A 16,434-nucleotide genomic window follows, 5' to 3' on the forward strand; every position below is an offset into this window, starting at 1 on the left:
TGCTTTAATTTGACCTAAAACATAATTTTCTTTGTAAATTTAAGAAGACATTTTGAAGTTCAGGAATATTAATAACCACATTCTCCTTTATAAATATATACCCTGTTTCCCCGAAAATAAGACTGGGTCTTATATTAATTTTTGCTCCAAAAGACGCATTAGGGAGTATTTTCAGTGGATCTCTTGTTTTATGTACAACAATCTACATTTATTCAAATGCAGTCATGTCGTCTTCTTCTGGAACATCGTCATAATGTACTAAATGCGTCCATCTGGCTGACAATCTGAACTGGGGCTTATTTTCGGGGTGGGTCTTATTTTCGGGGAAACATGGTAATATGAGCCATGTTTGTAATTTTACATTTTCTAGAAGCCACATTAAAAAGTAAAATGGGACAGAATTAATTTTAGTAATATATTTTAACCCAATATATCCAAAATATTACTGTTTCAACACCTAATAAATATAAAAATTATTAGTAGGATGTTTACATTCTTTTTTTTTCTTAAGTCTTTGAAATTCAATATGTAATTTGAACTGGACTAACCACATTTCAAGTGCTCAATAGTTACGTGGAACTAGTGGCTACTATGCTAGACAGCAAAGAATGATACAACAGTGATTATTATTTTACTGATTAATTTTTATAAAATATATTTCCATGTTTTATTTACATTATATATATTAATATATATTACATATATATGTGTGTATATATATATATATGTGTGTGTGTATATATATATGTATATATATATATGTTCTACTAGATGTCATTATCCTAAACTTACAAATAATGCTTTGATTTTGTTAATTCCTCTAATGCAGTGTTACTTTTTTCATTATTACCCACAATGGAGTCACGTTAGACATCTTTTTCCTGATCATACCCCTCTATGAAATTTTAATACCACACATATACCAGATAGTGGTATATTTTTGTAGGGCCACAAACTGTTGTAATGTCTCAGAATTTTTGCCCCATAAGAACCCATATTTGTCCTCTTGGGTATGATTTCTTCCCCACTGAGAATGCTTAGAGAGCTTTCTCTCAATCCCACACCAGTGAAATAAATTGGTTATCTCTACTGACTTAGTTACCCCAAACAAGAACAATAGTCGACCATCCACATCATTTTCTACCTTATATAGTCCAGCTCAAAATTATTTTTTTCACATAGAAAGGAATTTACCCCTTCCTCTAAAACAGATGAAAGACTTTGGGTTTAGAAAATTTAGCACTTTTTAATTTTATTTTTAACTAAGACATAGAGCTTCAGGAGTGATATAGTGATTGAAACTTGCCTTCCATCAGCCATGTAGAATTTTGATGTCCGGCTTGCTTTCCCAGGTGCTACTGTTGGTAATGATACTTTCCAGAATAAATATTAAGCTACCTAAAAAAAAAAAAAAAAAAAGTTCAATATTTGCTTTTCCTATCATTAAAATCCAGTTCAGATCTATTTCTCTATTATTTTGACATTGCCATATTGATGCTACCAAGCCTTCAAATATGATCATCCCTCTCTTAAGTTCCCTCCCTTGAACTTGGGTGGACTACACATCCTTATGTGTACGGCTGCTTCATTGAGACAATAGTTATGATCTCTCTCCATTCCTTCCCCTTCTCTCTCTCATCCTTCCCTCTCTTAACCACACAGCACAACATGCCCTTTTGGAGGATATCAAGTCACTCAGACCTCTTGGCTCTACATCAAGCACTGGAATTAGAGTATTTGTAACTGTGTTCTCTAGCTGGAGATCCGTTTTTATATATATACATATATATATATATATATTTCAAGTACACTGAATTTTTATGTGTGATTCAATGCCTCTGGCTTTACACATATAAATTGTCTTAAAGGATGAAATCATATTTGGAATGAAAATTCCAGAATGAAGAATTCAGATTGCTGAACGGGATTAAACTTTAGTGCTACAGAAAAGAAGCTCTATGGTCTTATATTTACAACACTTTAATGGTTTTTTAAAAATCTGTGGAGGTTGCTGGTACACACCAAATGAGTCCTAACTGGAATTAACAGCTTTAGCAAAGAACTCTTACCCTGGCAAAGCACCAACACATGCTTCGTCTGACAAAGTGGTGTTCATCAACAACATTCCTCAAAACGAGAGACCTTCTCAGCCCTGAGGTTTGAATCTGACTTTAGCCTACCTAGCCCAGAAAATCTGAATTGGAATGCACTCAGACTGTATAAGGACAATCCTATCTAGACCTGTAATTTGTGTAAATTATTGATGAAAATAATTTACTGTGACTTTATTAGCAGCTGACTTTGAAAGTGGATGCAATTTTTCTTTCATTTGTCGGGGGAGGGAGGTGGGAGGTGAAATGGGAATCTAATATTGTCTCTTTTTTAAGTTTGGCAAACAGAATGTTCATACTGATGTGTTGTGCCTTAAAGACAAGACAGCATTTGTGTGTTACAATGTAACTTTGGTTAAAATCTCTGTAGATAATGAAAAACAAAAACCTTTGTGATCATTCTTAACATGACCAAATTTAAAATTCAAGCTATCAAAGCTTAATACTGCATCAGCAAGAAACTGAGTATTTGTTGCAATAAGAAAACAATAATAATAAAGGAAAGCTTGTGTTTTATTTGGGTTCTTAATAATTCCAATAATTGTCTTAGGCAACTATTTGTGCATCCAACCATAAGCAGAAGGTTTGGGAAAGACTGTGGGACCTTTACTTAGAAAGTGAAATGTATGTTTAAGTCTTGAGTACCCTTTCTATGGTTTTACTGGAGAAAACTAAGAGCCATATTCATGGTGACTTGCACTGTTTTGAGTTGGACTTTTTGGTGAGTGTAAGTTGCGTAGAGGAAAATATTCTCATGGAATTACAAGCAAATATTACCCAAACTTTCTTAGACTATGCCATGAACATGGCTTCAAATTCCCATTGAGTAAACATGGCTTAAAATAAAGCTAAGTGTATTTATTCCCAATGCTATTGCAAAACTGAAATGTCATCAGTAGTGGAAGGTGCATGCCCTGAATGGCTTCTAAGGAAAAAAAGCGAATCAATGAAAATTTTACCTAGAATATCACCATTAAATGAATTAGCAAGTGAGCCTGATCTTGGCAGCGTTATTGAAATTACAACAGTGAAATAGTACCTGGTTCTGTCTTAACACATCAATCTAGTTTCTCTCCATTACAGACAAATGCCTCTTAGTTTCTACCTGTACTGTCACTGCACAGTGGACTGCACTCATTGCAAGGAGAACCTGTCATCATGTTTGCATGTTTGTTTGTTTTCTTGGTGTGTAGCCCATGTTAGGAACACGATACAGGTTCTCCTGTCATTTTGTATGACATGATTTCCCTTGTGGAAATTTAAGACTTCGAGATGTAGGAGTGTTTAAATGATGTCTGCACCTGCAGTTCCGTTTTTAACATGTCATAATGTGGAACCTGGAGTCCAGCTACCAGGCAGTGTCCCTAACCAGAGGCTGGTTGTGATACTTCATCATCTGAGGTTTTGGGGGCCCCCATGAGGTCGGTGCTTTGCACATTGATCACAACATTCACTATGGAAAGGGGATTTTATTTTTCAGGCTATAAACCTGTATTTCTTTACTGAATGCAAAGGCCATGTTTACATTGGGCAGAAAGAGATTGAGAGCCAACATTACATAAGATTGTGATTTCACCACACAAACCTAAAACTTATTCTTTAAATCGTATAGCTTTTGGCTACCTCTGCCCAAAGTACAGTTGCAGACAAATTAAGGTTGGAATGCTTTTAATAATAATAATAATAATAATAATAATAATAATAATAATATCTTACATTTCTGTTAGCCTTTAGCTTGAAAATAGCAGTTTAAAAAATTAAAGAGCTGCATTGATTATCAATACTCAATTATATTTTGTGCACTAAAACCTTAAATATTTATTACTGTGAATAAAACAAAATTATCTTTAATGTATAGTTTCTTTAAATGACAGAATTGTGGCATTACATCTAAATTTGTAATTCTTTTTTATATCAAACAAGCAAGGCTTCTTGTGCTGCTACACCTGCAGGTGCAGAAAGGAACACCCCTTCACAGGGCAAAGAGAAGAAGGGTCACTGACTGCATCACCCAGTGCTATTTTTCACACACATCTTCTCTGATTATGTGTTCAGACGAGGCTGCCAGCATAAAACCTAAATGCTATGTTGAAAGAGAAGAGCTTGTCTGGCACCGCCATGGTGCCCACCAATGAGCCCACATCCCAGCTTGTCATTTGACTTTGAGCATGCTCAAACTAGAACGCGTCCCTTCCCACCTTAGGAACAGAGGATCCTCTTCCTCTTGGATCTGAAAAACGAAAAATAAACCAACCAACGAAAAAACAGCCCCTTTGGCAATATCCACATTCTATTTCCCTATCAAATATTGTGCCTTATTGTAAACCATCTGGAAACACCTTCTGTAATTAAAATGAATTTTGGGCTACTTTATGTACAAAGCTGGTATATCACCAGGAAAAGTAACTGTCTTGTGTTGCACCTGAAGAATAGCAAAACAGGTAGCCTGGCAGTAATATTATAGCATGCAATGTTAAGTCCCTATACCCCTGCAGAGGTTGGTGAAACAAATTCAGAGGCAAAAATAATTTTAAAATCATGGAGTTTTGTGCACAAAAAGTAGATAATAACTCTTTAAAAATGTTTTTCTTTTTTTCCCTTAGTCTCTGGTGACCTAAGATACAAAATAGTGTCACAACAGCATGCTCCAGTACGAATTTTTCGAAAAGCACATTTGTTTATGACAAGCCTACATTCTCAGTGAATATGGCGTTTAGTATTTCTTTTGAAAACAAACTTAAGCATCATGAGCCAAAGTTGCATTTTGACTCCCAACTATGGTAGCATTATGGAGATCTCACAGTCAAAGTCAAGGGTTTCTGTTATGTATTAGTAAAGTATAGATTATCGGGGCCTACATAATTTAAAGAAATGTAAATTAATATTAAAAGCTTGTAAAAATATGTACATCTTTACTATTTCTCAATAAATACCTTTGGAAATGTTTTCATTTTCTTCACCCTCTCATGTTGTAGAGTTTTTGTTGTGTGTATTTAGCTCAATTTTAAATAATGTGAAGTTTGTATTTAGGTTTCTTAATGTACTTTCCCCTTTTTTTACATGCCTATGTTGTATAATTTGCAGTTAAGGCAAGCTGGTATATAACACAGTAAAATATCACTAATTAAAACTAAAAGCAGGCTGGTGTACTGCAAAGATGTGAGTTGTATAGTTTTTTCACATAGGTAGTACATTCAGGTATAATGTGTGAGTCTCAGTTCATTAATGATAAAATAATGCCTTTTAGACTATTTAAAGCAAGTTCCCTTGAGGTGACTACGGGACCACCTTTATAAGTAGCTTCTTAGAGAGATAGAGGAATGTTTTTCTAAAATCAATGTCAAAGCTCCTTTATTATCGGTACATAGCAGATTTATTTGTAAATCTGTTGCATATGCAAACCAAAGGCAAAGTTCAGACCGACAGCCTTCACAACATTTTCAAATGTTAGCTTCTGAATTGAGTAGGACCTTCTCTCTAAAACTTCACGTGCTCTTTAACATTTCCATTATTTCCTTGCTATACTGTTAAATAATATATAATCCCTAAATGCATAGGTATCCAACATGACACATAATTTAACTTATATTTTATATTGATAAGATACCCAGTAGGATGTATGCTCTGTGGGGGCAGGCATATTTGTTTAGTTTTGTTACCTCTGTATAACCCAGGGGTGTCCAAACTGCGGCCCGTGGACCAACTGCAGCCCGCAATCCATTTTTAATTGGCCCGCAGCAAATTCCAAAAATACATTTAGTTTACTTAAATAAACCAGGTGAGGCAATACGTACTTCACCTCGAGTGAGTGGCCCGGCTGTTTGTGTATTTCACCGCATACGGCCCTTGGTAAAAAACATTGAAAAAACTTTGGACACCCCTGGTCACTATAACCAGTATCTGGGAAAGTGTCTGGCATATAATAGGTACTCAAAAAATATCTGTGTATGACTGCATACACCATAGGAAAACACTTCTACAGTCATGGTCTTAAATTAAAGACAATTTAAAATGATAGAGTTAGACTTAAAACATAAATAAAATGAGAAAACATACAGGTAAGTTTGGATGAGACCAATGTAAATTTTTACAACTTAGCTGAGGTGTTTGCTGGCCTCATAACTTACAAAAATAAGGAACAAAAATGGCCCTACACAAAACTGTATTTGGAAAAAAAGTTATATATGAGCTCAGAATGATCTGCTGGAAAAAAAATAAGTTTACACTGAATCAATGATTGCTGCCTCTGCCCCTCTTTTTCTGTCTTATTTTTAAAAAACAGTATGCAACATCAATAGGTGTATTGATTTAAATTACTTAATGCCACAAAATATCAGTTTGTTTGCAAACTGTGGTTTGTAATTGAGTGCCAGAAGCAATATATATTAAATATATATATATATATATATATGTATATATATATATATACACACACACATATATACATATATATATGTGTATATATGTATAAAAGGAAAAGAGGTGTATGATTTGATTTCCCTTAGATAGCAAGAGATAACCATTATTTAACACCTGTGCATGGTTTGTATTTTTAAAAAATCAGTTATTGGGTGTAGTGTTATAAAAGTAACACTGGAGTGACAAAAAAATGTATACAAGTGGTCACTTTGGTCAATGTTGCTCAAGCAGTAGTTCACCGTAATCAGAAATGTCTGGACGCTAATAGTAACTTTGAGCACCTCTTGTAATTGCAGAAGTCAAACGTGACTCGTATTCATCTTTTGTTATCAGTGTATGTTGAGTATTACAATTTTAATAGTTTTTTCCTTTCTTAAAATGTGTATACAGTTTTTTGGCACCCTCTGTACATATATTCTTATTCACAGGTCACTACTCAAAGCAGTCCAAAATGTGACTGGGCCACAGTCAATTCTGGGGACATTCTGTGGTCAAACAAAGATGCTGCCTCAGAGCATCGAGGGGAAGTGTTCCAAGTACTGACTTTCAGTGCCTTTCCCTCATCCAGAGAAACTTCCAGGACTGTGTCAGCACAAAGTCTGAAAGACACGCAGACATCTTATGCTAAGGAATCTCGGGTAAAGCAGATAATCTATACAAGCCAGATGATGATTTTCCCTCCCCATGAAATACTTTTTGATTGGGGCTTGTGCTGCCACTATCTCTGTGGATAAAGGGCACTGTTATTGTCCTTTGTACTCATGAAATCTTAGCTTTCTGTGCTCGGTGGCTGCTATGAAGATGTCAGTCTAGCTCTCTGGTGAACCTTCAGTGAAAATATATGGATTTGGGTGAGAGTGTGTGTTGGAGGAGGTGGGGGAGACACCAAGCAAATCAGTCTACCCAGAACCACAGCAGGGCAGGACTGACCCTGACGTCATCATACTCCTAACCTCAGGACCTTATGCTGTTCTGTGGGGGTGACTGGGAAGGTAATACTCATATGTGTGCATGTGATGCCTGGGTGAACAGCTCCCAGAGGCACCTAACCAGCCCTCAAAGGGAAGATTCCCAAGCTAGAACTCCAAGGACAAAATGGAGACAGTTAAGGCAAGGGGGATTGGAAGCATCTAGACAAAGTGGAAAATATATCAGAAAGAGTACAGATAAGCTAGAGCAAAATAGAATGGTGTGGTCAGGACACTGCAAATAATTCTCGTTTCTGGAGCACGAGAGAAACTAGCAAGATATGAGACTGGGAGATAAACAAGGGCCGGAGCATAAGGATTTTCAATACAAGTTAGTGAGTTTGATTTTAACTTGGGATCGGTAGGTGTCAAATGAAAGGTTTGAAAGTTAAACAGAGGATTTATGTGTCTGGATTTGCCCTTGATAACAGTTACTCTGGCCACACGGTGGAGAGTGGGGAACCTAAGAAGTTGGCACAGGATCCCAGGGATAGATTTCTGATGGTGACGGCTGTGAATGGGGAGAGAAGTATATAAATTCAAAGAAATTAAGTTGCTACGAATTAGGATTTAGGATTTAGCATACGTTGCTCCTTCTCCTCGTGTCCTCAGGCAAATCCAGCCTGACCTCTAGGTTTCCGGTTTGGGAAATTTGGTACATGTAGTGTAGTTCACAGAGATCAAAAACACTGAAGAAGAAAAAAAGATTCTAGTTGATATTTTCATTGCGGTCAGCGGTGCTTGGTATTGGAGGGATATACTGAATCTAGAGTTCGGAAGAGTCTGTTTGCAGATGATGGTGGGCCTCAAAGTAGAATTGCCCAGTGGGACGATGAATTTGCAATGACTCCCTTGTTTGTTAAACGTCTTACCATGTCATAACTGAATCACTCTGAGAGCAGTCAATAAAATTCTAAATGATTGCATCAGATCATATAAGTCATTTAAAAAGCATTCACAATGGGTGCGACCTTGAGACAGCTTGGGTGAAATCTAGGAATGATGAGAGTAATGTAGAATGTGTATGTACTATGAACAACACAGAACATTATTTGGGGTTGCCAGTTGACTTAACGTCCTGCTTCCCCATCTCCAGCCTTTCCCCAATTTCCAGTAAAAATAAAGTAATAATGTATCTGGACTTACAGCCCTGAAGAAATTCAAATGCTTCTATGAACTTTTCTTTAGTGACGTGTGGACAAGTCATCACCAGTTTATGTCTGCTTGGAAACAAACCTGACATTTCTAATTTATTTGACAAAAAAGAAAACCATTAGAGAAAGAGCACTACAGTAAAATGACAGATGATTTATTCATGTATTCTTAGACAAATTAATGTATTTCCCAAAAATATGACTTTCATTAAAATATATGTTATGTTGGAACAAACCGTTTCATGAGAGCAGACAGTAATAACTTGTATATGAATAGAAATTAAAATTAATGCCAAACACACACCTCTAAAGCCATCCTATTTAGCTCATAAATTAAATCACTTCTACATCATTTATGGGCACAGCATGGGGTGGGATAGATGAAACACCTGAGAAGGCTCTGGGAAAAGATGGTATAACATCATTTTTTTAAAAAAAAAATTTCTGAATGCATTTAGCTTTGCGTACCTAGATTTTGTTGTGTCAGACTCTCTTTCACAAGAATTAGTAGCAAACTATCTTAATACCTTAAAATTACATTTTGAAATCGGTATTTGTAAGATTTAGTACATTTGGGTTATTTTATTGTGACTGCTATTGTAAGAGAAAAAAAACTGTTCTTTCACATTCATGACAGTTTTGAGGATCATCACCATGGGATTAAATAAAATATTTCTAACTGTTCCAGCATCCTGTTTATATGCACTTTATGAAAAGCTTTCTTTTTCTTTTTTTAATTAGTTTCAGGTGTACAAAACAATGTCATACATAGACATTTATCATTTATATCCCTCACACAGTGATAACCCCCCTGCCCCCATCCACTACCCCTCTGACATCGCACACAGCCATTACATGTACTCACAGCAAAGGAAACCATCAATAAAACAAAAAGGGACCCTACTGAATGGGAGGAGATATTTGCCAATGATATATCCGATAAAGGGTTAATATCCCAAATTTATAAAAAACTCAACTCCGAAAAAACAAACAACCCAATTAAAAAATGGGCAGAGGACATGAAGAGACATTTTTATAAAGAGGACATACAGATGGCAAACAGACCTACGAAAAAATGCTCAACCTCACTAATCATTAGAAAAATTCAAATAAAAACCACAATGAGATACCACCTCACCCCAGTCAAAATGGCTATCATCAATAAATCAACAAACAACAAGTGCTGGCGCGGATGTGGAGAAAAGGGAACCCTCGTGCACTGTTGATGGGATTGCAGATTGGTGCAGCCGCTATGGAAAATATTATGGGGGTATCTCAAAAATCTGAAAATGGAACTACCTTATGATCCAATAATTCCACTCCTAGGTATCTATCCGGAGAAATCCAAAACTCTAATTCGAAAAAGTTTATGCACCCCTATGCAGCACTATACACAATAGCCAAGACATGGAAACAACCTAAATGTCCATCGGTAGACAACTGGATTAAGAAATTGTGGTACATGTATATACAATGGAGTATTACGCAGCCATAAAGAAGAATGAAATCTTACCATTTGCAACAACATGGATGGACCTAGAGAACATTATGTTAAGTGAAATAAGTCAGACAGAGAAAGACAAATACCATATGATCTCACTCATACGTGGAATCTAAAGAAAATAAATGAATGAACTGATCAGAAACAGTCTCAGAGACATAGAGGAAAAACTAAGGGCCGCTAGATGGGAGGGGGGTGGGGATAAGGAGGAAAGTGAGGGGATTAGAAAGCACAGTCAGTAACCACAAGATGGCCATAGGATTATGAAAGTTAATTTGGGGAATGTAATCAATAATGTAAAGATTTTGTAGGGTATCCCATGGACACTTGTCTTATGAGGGAGACCACCTCAGGGAAGATGTAGATGCCTGATCACTGCACTGTACACCTGAAGCTGAACAATAATGAATGTCAACTACACGTTTATATATATATGTATATAATTTTTTATATATATTATATGTTTATATAATTTTTATGATTTATATTTATGTATTTACATATATGTTTATATATATATATAGTAACATCATTTTTTAACTTGCATTTAGAGTTTTATACACGACAAGTGCATTTTTCAAATTCTGAGGACCCACTGCTTTCCTAAATAAAACCTACTACCATGAACAGTTACCACTTTTGTTAATATATATTGTTACCATGTTTGGCTCAAGAATTGATTTTAAAGAAGAGAAAAGGGAACATTTCCTTTCCTCTGTGCAGAGCAGGCTTATTTATTCATGCACCTCCTTCCATATGCCTGAAGCTTATTGCTGTAGTTTTACTCATCTGACCTCAGCAGTGCCTGCTTGGAATAAACAGATGGTACTGTTGAAGCCCGGTAAAGAACGGGAACGTGTAGGAAGTGGTAGGCTTTGATTAATCAGTAGCTCTGGAGCCAGCTCTAGAGTGAGCATGCGATGCAGAAGGAGGAAGAAGAAGGAAACGAACATTGGAGAGACTTATAATGAGCCAGGAGCTTACCACACGTTACCTTATTTAATTATCACATCCCTGGGAGTTGGTATTATTAGTCCTACTGTATAGTTTAAGTGACCTTCGAAGGTCCTACGATATAGAGGTGGAACTTAGGTTAACAGGTGGACTATCTAGACTGCCAGATACTGCACTGTATCTGGCTGTCCATTTACTGTAATTGAGTTACTCGGAATTTTTAGTTATGATCTGAGGAAAATGGAACCAAGACCATGTGAGATTGCAAGCAATGTAGTTAACTGTAACTCTTTTTCTCACCCCATGGATGTAAATGCCATCCAAGTAACATCCTCTTATGTGACAGATGGTGCTTACGCAATAGAAATGTTACTTTTACAGGTAAATGCTAAAAGGACCCTTAGCTGATGATTTAGCTGAGCAATCACAATTACGCCCAGTTATATATGGAAGCCCAAGAGCTAATTATCCAGTGAAACATATTGAAGTTATGTATATCTAGGTAAAAACAGATTTTTCAAGTGCTCCTTTTTTGAAACACATACATCAATAGCTCTTGGCACACCTGACTTATAGGCTCCCTGGCCCTGAAGGGGGCCCTGGACAGGCATGTGACCAGAGTGGGGAGTTAGGAAGCTTCTAGAGCTACTTAGTGTAGGGAAAACAAATCAGGGTGGAGCACTGACGGATCAGCCTGATTTCCAGGGTACGTGGACGGAAGATGCTCAGAAGGAAGTCACGAAAGCATAAGTGCAGAAAAAGAGTTTAGAAATAACTTGGCCAACATTATATATTTCCTAAAATTCTATAGTGGACATGACTTTTCTTTAAATTATAAAACACACATAAAATTTACCATTTTAACCATTTTTAAGTGTACAGCAGTGGTATCTAGTACATTTACGTTGTCATGCTATCACCAACACCCATCCCCAGAGCTCTTTATATCTTGCAAAACTGAAACTCTGTAGCCATTGAACAATAATTCCCCCTCTGCTCCTCCCCGACCCCCGGCCACCGCTATGCTACCTTCTGTCTCTATGAATTTGACTACCTTAGGTGCCTTATATAAGTGTAATCGTGCAGTGTTCATCCTTTTGAGACTGGCTTATTTCACTTAGGATAATGTCCTCAGGGTTCATCCATGTCATAGAGTGTCTCAGAATTTCCTTTTTAAGGCTGACTAATATTCCACTGTAGGTGTACACCACAGTTTGTTTATTCATTCATCCACTGATGAACACTTGGGTTGTTTCCACCTTATAGCTGTTGCAAATAAAGGTAATAAGAACATGGGTGTACAAGTATCTGTTTAAGTCCCTGTTTTCAGTTCTTCTGGGTATATACCCTGAAGTGGAATTGTTGGATCATGTAGTGAATCTACTTTTAAATTTTTAAGGAACTGCTACACTGTTTTCCATAGCACCTGCACCATTTTACACCTCACTAAGAATGCACGGGATACCAATTTCTCCATATCCTGATCGTTGTTATTTCATGTTTTTTTTTATTTAGCCAGTCTAATGTGTGTGAGGTGGTTTCTTATTGTGGTTTTTATTTGCATTTCCTTAATGATTAGTGATGTTGAGTATCTTTTGATGTGCTCATTGGCCATTTGTATGTCTTCTTTGGAGAAATGTCTATTTGATCCTTTGCTCATTTTTTAAATTGGTTTGTTTGCTTTTTTGTTGTTGTATTGAAGAAATTCTTTATATATCCTGGGTATTAACCTCTTATCAGATATATAATTTGCAAATGCTTTCTGAGACTTCATGTTTTGCCTTTTTTATAGTAAAAATGAGAGTTTTGGGTACTCGGTATCCCCTCAGCCTCTCCCTGTGGGCATATGTCTCAGTTAAGCAGCATATTCCATCCTATTTGCCACAATAATTTATTTGCCCACAGATGGGTAGGGGACCCAAGCTGGGCCTATGAAAATGCACCCCAATGCTTTCCTCCAAAGCTGTTGTAAGACATGCACTTTCTTTCTGGGATCATGAACTCTGGTGGCTATGTCAACCTTGAACTCTACGACCATCATCCTTATCACATTCAGAGAGAACCTGAATATGAAGCCAACACCAGGAAAACAAGGTTGAGAGCTCAAGCCCTGGTGAGATTGTTGGAGCGTTTAGTTTTAGTATGTCAGGAGCAGAGCTTCAACTCAACAGCCACACCTGGATTTTTATTTCCCATGAGCCAAATGCTTTTGTCTGTCTTCCCTTTCCTTCCCTTCCTTTCCCTTCCCTTTCCTTTCCCTTTCTTTCCCTTCCCTCCCTTTCCCGCCTCTCCCCTCATCTTCTGTCCTCTTTTCTTCTTTCTATTTTTCCTTAAACTTGTTTAATTTTGATTTCTGTCATTTGCCATCAAGAGAGTGTGCACTAATAACCAATGAGAAATAGTGATTCCTGGAGCAAGCAGCTCAAAGCATGTGCTTCAATCATTGGTTGGGAGAATAAAGGAGGTTAGAGTTGGTCACTCATATAGAGTTGTTTGGGGACTCCTGATTCTCTCTCTAGGTCTTCTGTTCTTTCCACTACACAGTAGCCAAGAGATCAACAAGATCTCTTGGGGACAACAGGAGGATGGAAGGGAGAGACTATTTGTTTAAAAGAAAGGGGTTTTATACTAGTTTATCTTATAATACTTCAAAGTTGTTACTTTCAAATACAGCCAACTTTCCATATTCACAGGTTCTACATCCACAGATTCAACAAACCACAGATTGAAAACATTCAGGGGAAAATGTAACATTACTGCTGACTCGTACTATGTAGTTCGGCCTACGATGGTGTGTCTCTACTGAAATGCAGACTTTTTTTTTCTAGTCATTATTCCCAAAGCAATATAGTATAACAACGATTTACATAGATTTTACATTGTGTTAGGTATTATAAGTAATCTAGAGATGATTTAAAATATATAGGACTATGTGTGTAGAATATGTATATACAAATTCTGTGCTATTTTGTATAAAGGCCTCGAGCATCTGCAGATTTGTGTGTGTGTGTGTGTGTGTGTGTGTGTGTGTGTGTGTGTGCGCGCGCGTGCAGGGGGGTGTCCCGGAACCAATACCCCCACAGATATCAAGGGACGACTGTATTTTCCCCACTAAATTACAGTGTTCTTGATAAATCCTGGGACCTCACTTTACGTCACTCTACAAGTCAGCCGTCCATCCTGAGACGACAGCTATCAGTACTGTCCTCTCAGCTCCATCTGCCTTCCCCACCCATCCTCACCTCCTGACCACCTTTGAAATGCAGTTTAGAACAAACTTACCCAGTTGGATGCCAGAGCTGTGACCACTCTTTGTTTTCCTTGGGAAAAATGGTTGGCCTATCACTCTGATTTGTTCCAGTCCTACGTATAGGCATGCAGTGTGTCCAGTAAAAAGAGCACTGCTGAACCACATAAAGTCTCCAACATTCTGTATGACTGGAACTAGTGTTGTAGTTTGCAGTGTATAGGTTTTCTCTAGTTTCCTATTTCTCAAAACACCCATACGGGCACCTACCTGGAGAGCTTATTTACTTTGCTTTTAGATGAACCAGAACTTTTATTTATTTTTTTAACAGCAGAATGATAAGCCCGAAAAGGAGGAGTTTCTATTACAACAACTGACAGAACCTTAGCGCTAGAAAACACATTATGCTCATGAACAACAAATCACGAGATTGACAGTCATGAAACTGTTGCTGAGACATTTGTCTGTCTTTCTACAGGGCACTGAATTACGCTTGTAGGTATTTATTTCTTAAACTTATGTCTAGGAATACATTCCCTTCCCTGAAATTCCCTACTTTAATGACAAAATTGCGTATAATTAATGCATTTTTTATTTTGTTTCAAAAATTTGGTCTAGCAGAGTTTCATCCTGAACACTTAGTTGTAATCATGTTTATTAACTACAGAACATGAGATATTTGCTAACTCTGACCATAAAGTGTCCTAGCCTGAAGCTACCTTTGTTCTCAGGAGAAGAAGCATAATATCTTTTAAATAACAAATCTCATCCTCAGAAAATTTCCCAGTTGCTTTCTCTTCTTGGGATATTTTTTAAAAAATTAAAACAGACCGCAATGAAATAAAACGAAAATAAAATGACCTGTAATAGTGTAGGCAAGTGGAATTAAAGTACATTTTCCATTCAAAACAATGTCTAAATGAATGTCTAAATTCATCAGCCTTTCACTGCCTAATAATGTGACATGTTTACAATGTTGAAGGAAATCAGGTGTTTTCATGCTAAATGAAAATAAAATTTATGTACTGCTATTACCATATTCTTTGCCTGGTGTTTCTCACTCTATTCATCATTAAAGGCTGCTCAATAAATACTGTGCAAACTGCATGTGGGGATATTATGCAGTAATAACTCAGAATCAGCTATAAATAACTACCTACCAGAGCCTTGGAAAGAGTCAAAGGCTTAAGAGAGAATGTTTGCTCCCCAATTGCTAAATTGTAAAAAAGAAAATTATTTGTCTATTTTTCTTCATATTTGATACACTGGAAACAAGGCTTGGACATTAGCACTTTAGCCTGATAAAGGTCTTTATCCATCACCATGTGAGCTGAGGCAGGCAGTAGGCAAATTGGTGTGATTTTAGAGACTAAAATTTTCTGTGCCCAATTATACCAGAAAGCTGAGGAAAGAGAGTTACTTGTCTATTAGTTATCTCTTGCTGTGTAACAAATTACCCCAAAACTTAGCATCTTAAAACATCAACCATTTATTACCTCAGATACTATTACATAGTATCTGAGGGACAGGAATCTGGGAGTAGCTTAGCTTGGTGGTTCTGATTCAGGGTCTCATAAGATTACTGTCAGGTCTCATAGTAAGTCAGGACTACAGTCATCTCAAGGCTGGAACAAATCGAGCATCTTCTTTCAAGTTCACTTAAATGATTATTGACAAGAATCAGTCCTTCCTTGTCTCTTGGCTGCAGCTTCAGTCTTGTCACATGGACCTCACCAAAAAGTAGTCACAATATGGCAGCTTGCTTGCATCACTGAGAGATCCAAGAGGAAGAGATAGAGTGAGCTGGCAAAAGTGTGTCCCAGATGGAAACTGCAGTATTTTATGCCTAATCTCAGAAGTGGCATATTTTTTGCCATGTACTGGTCACACATATCAACCTTGAGACAATGTGAGAAAGGACAACAGGGTATCAGTACCTTGAAGTGGGGGTCACCAGGGGTTTATCTTAGAGACTAGCTACCTCACTCTTGAGTGGAGCTGGCACTGATGCTCAAGAACAGATTAAAAAGTGAAATGAATCAGCATAGTCCATTTGAAAGCACACACTTCAGGGTAAGAC

General features: G+C 37.0%; 1 protein-coding gene across 13 annotated transcripts in view; it reads left to right on the forward strand.

The window, feature by feature from the left end:
• The window catches only part of EYA4 (EYA transcriptional coactivator and phosphatase 4), a 251,405-nt gene extending 248,778 nt beyond the window's left edge, over nucleotides 1-2,627 (forward strand). For 12 of the 13 annotated variants that reach the window (XM_033103195.1, XM_033103193.1, XM_033103202.1 and 9 more), the window contains one exon: nucleotides 1,663-2,627. In XM_033103195.1, the coding sequence (XP_032959086.1) occupies nucleotides 1,663-1,743 (81 nt within the window). In that variant the 3' untranslated portion in view covers nucleotides 1,744-2,627. The remainder of the gene's footprint in view (nucleotides 1-1,662) is intronic. The other variant, XM_033103191.1, reaches the window with a different exon arrangement.
• Nucleotides 2,628-16,434: the final 13,807 nt, after the last annotated feature.

The sequence above is a fragment of the Rhinolophus ferrumequinum genome, chromosome 3 (assembly GCF_004115265.2).
Source record: "Rhinolophus ferrumequinum isolate MPI-CBG mRhiFer1 chromosome 3, mRhiFer1_v1.p, whole genome shotgun sequence".
Classification (NCBI taxonomy): Eukaryota; Metazoa; Chordata; class Mammalia; order Chiroptera; family Rhinolophidae; genus Rhinolophus; species Rhinolophus ferrumequinum.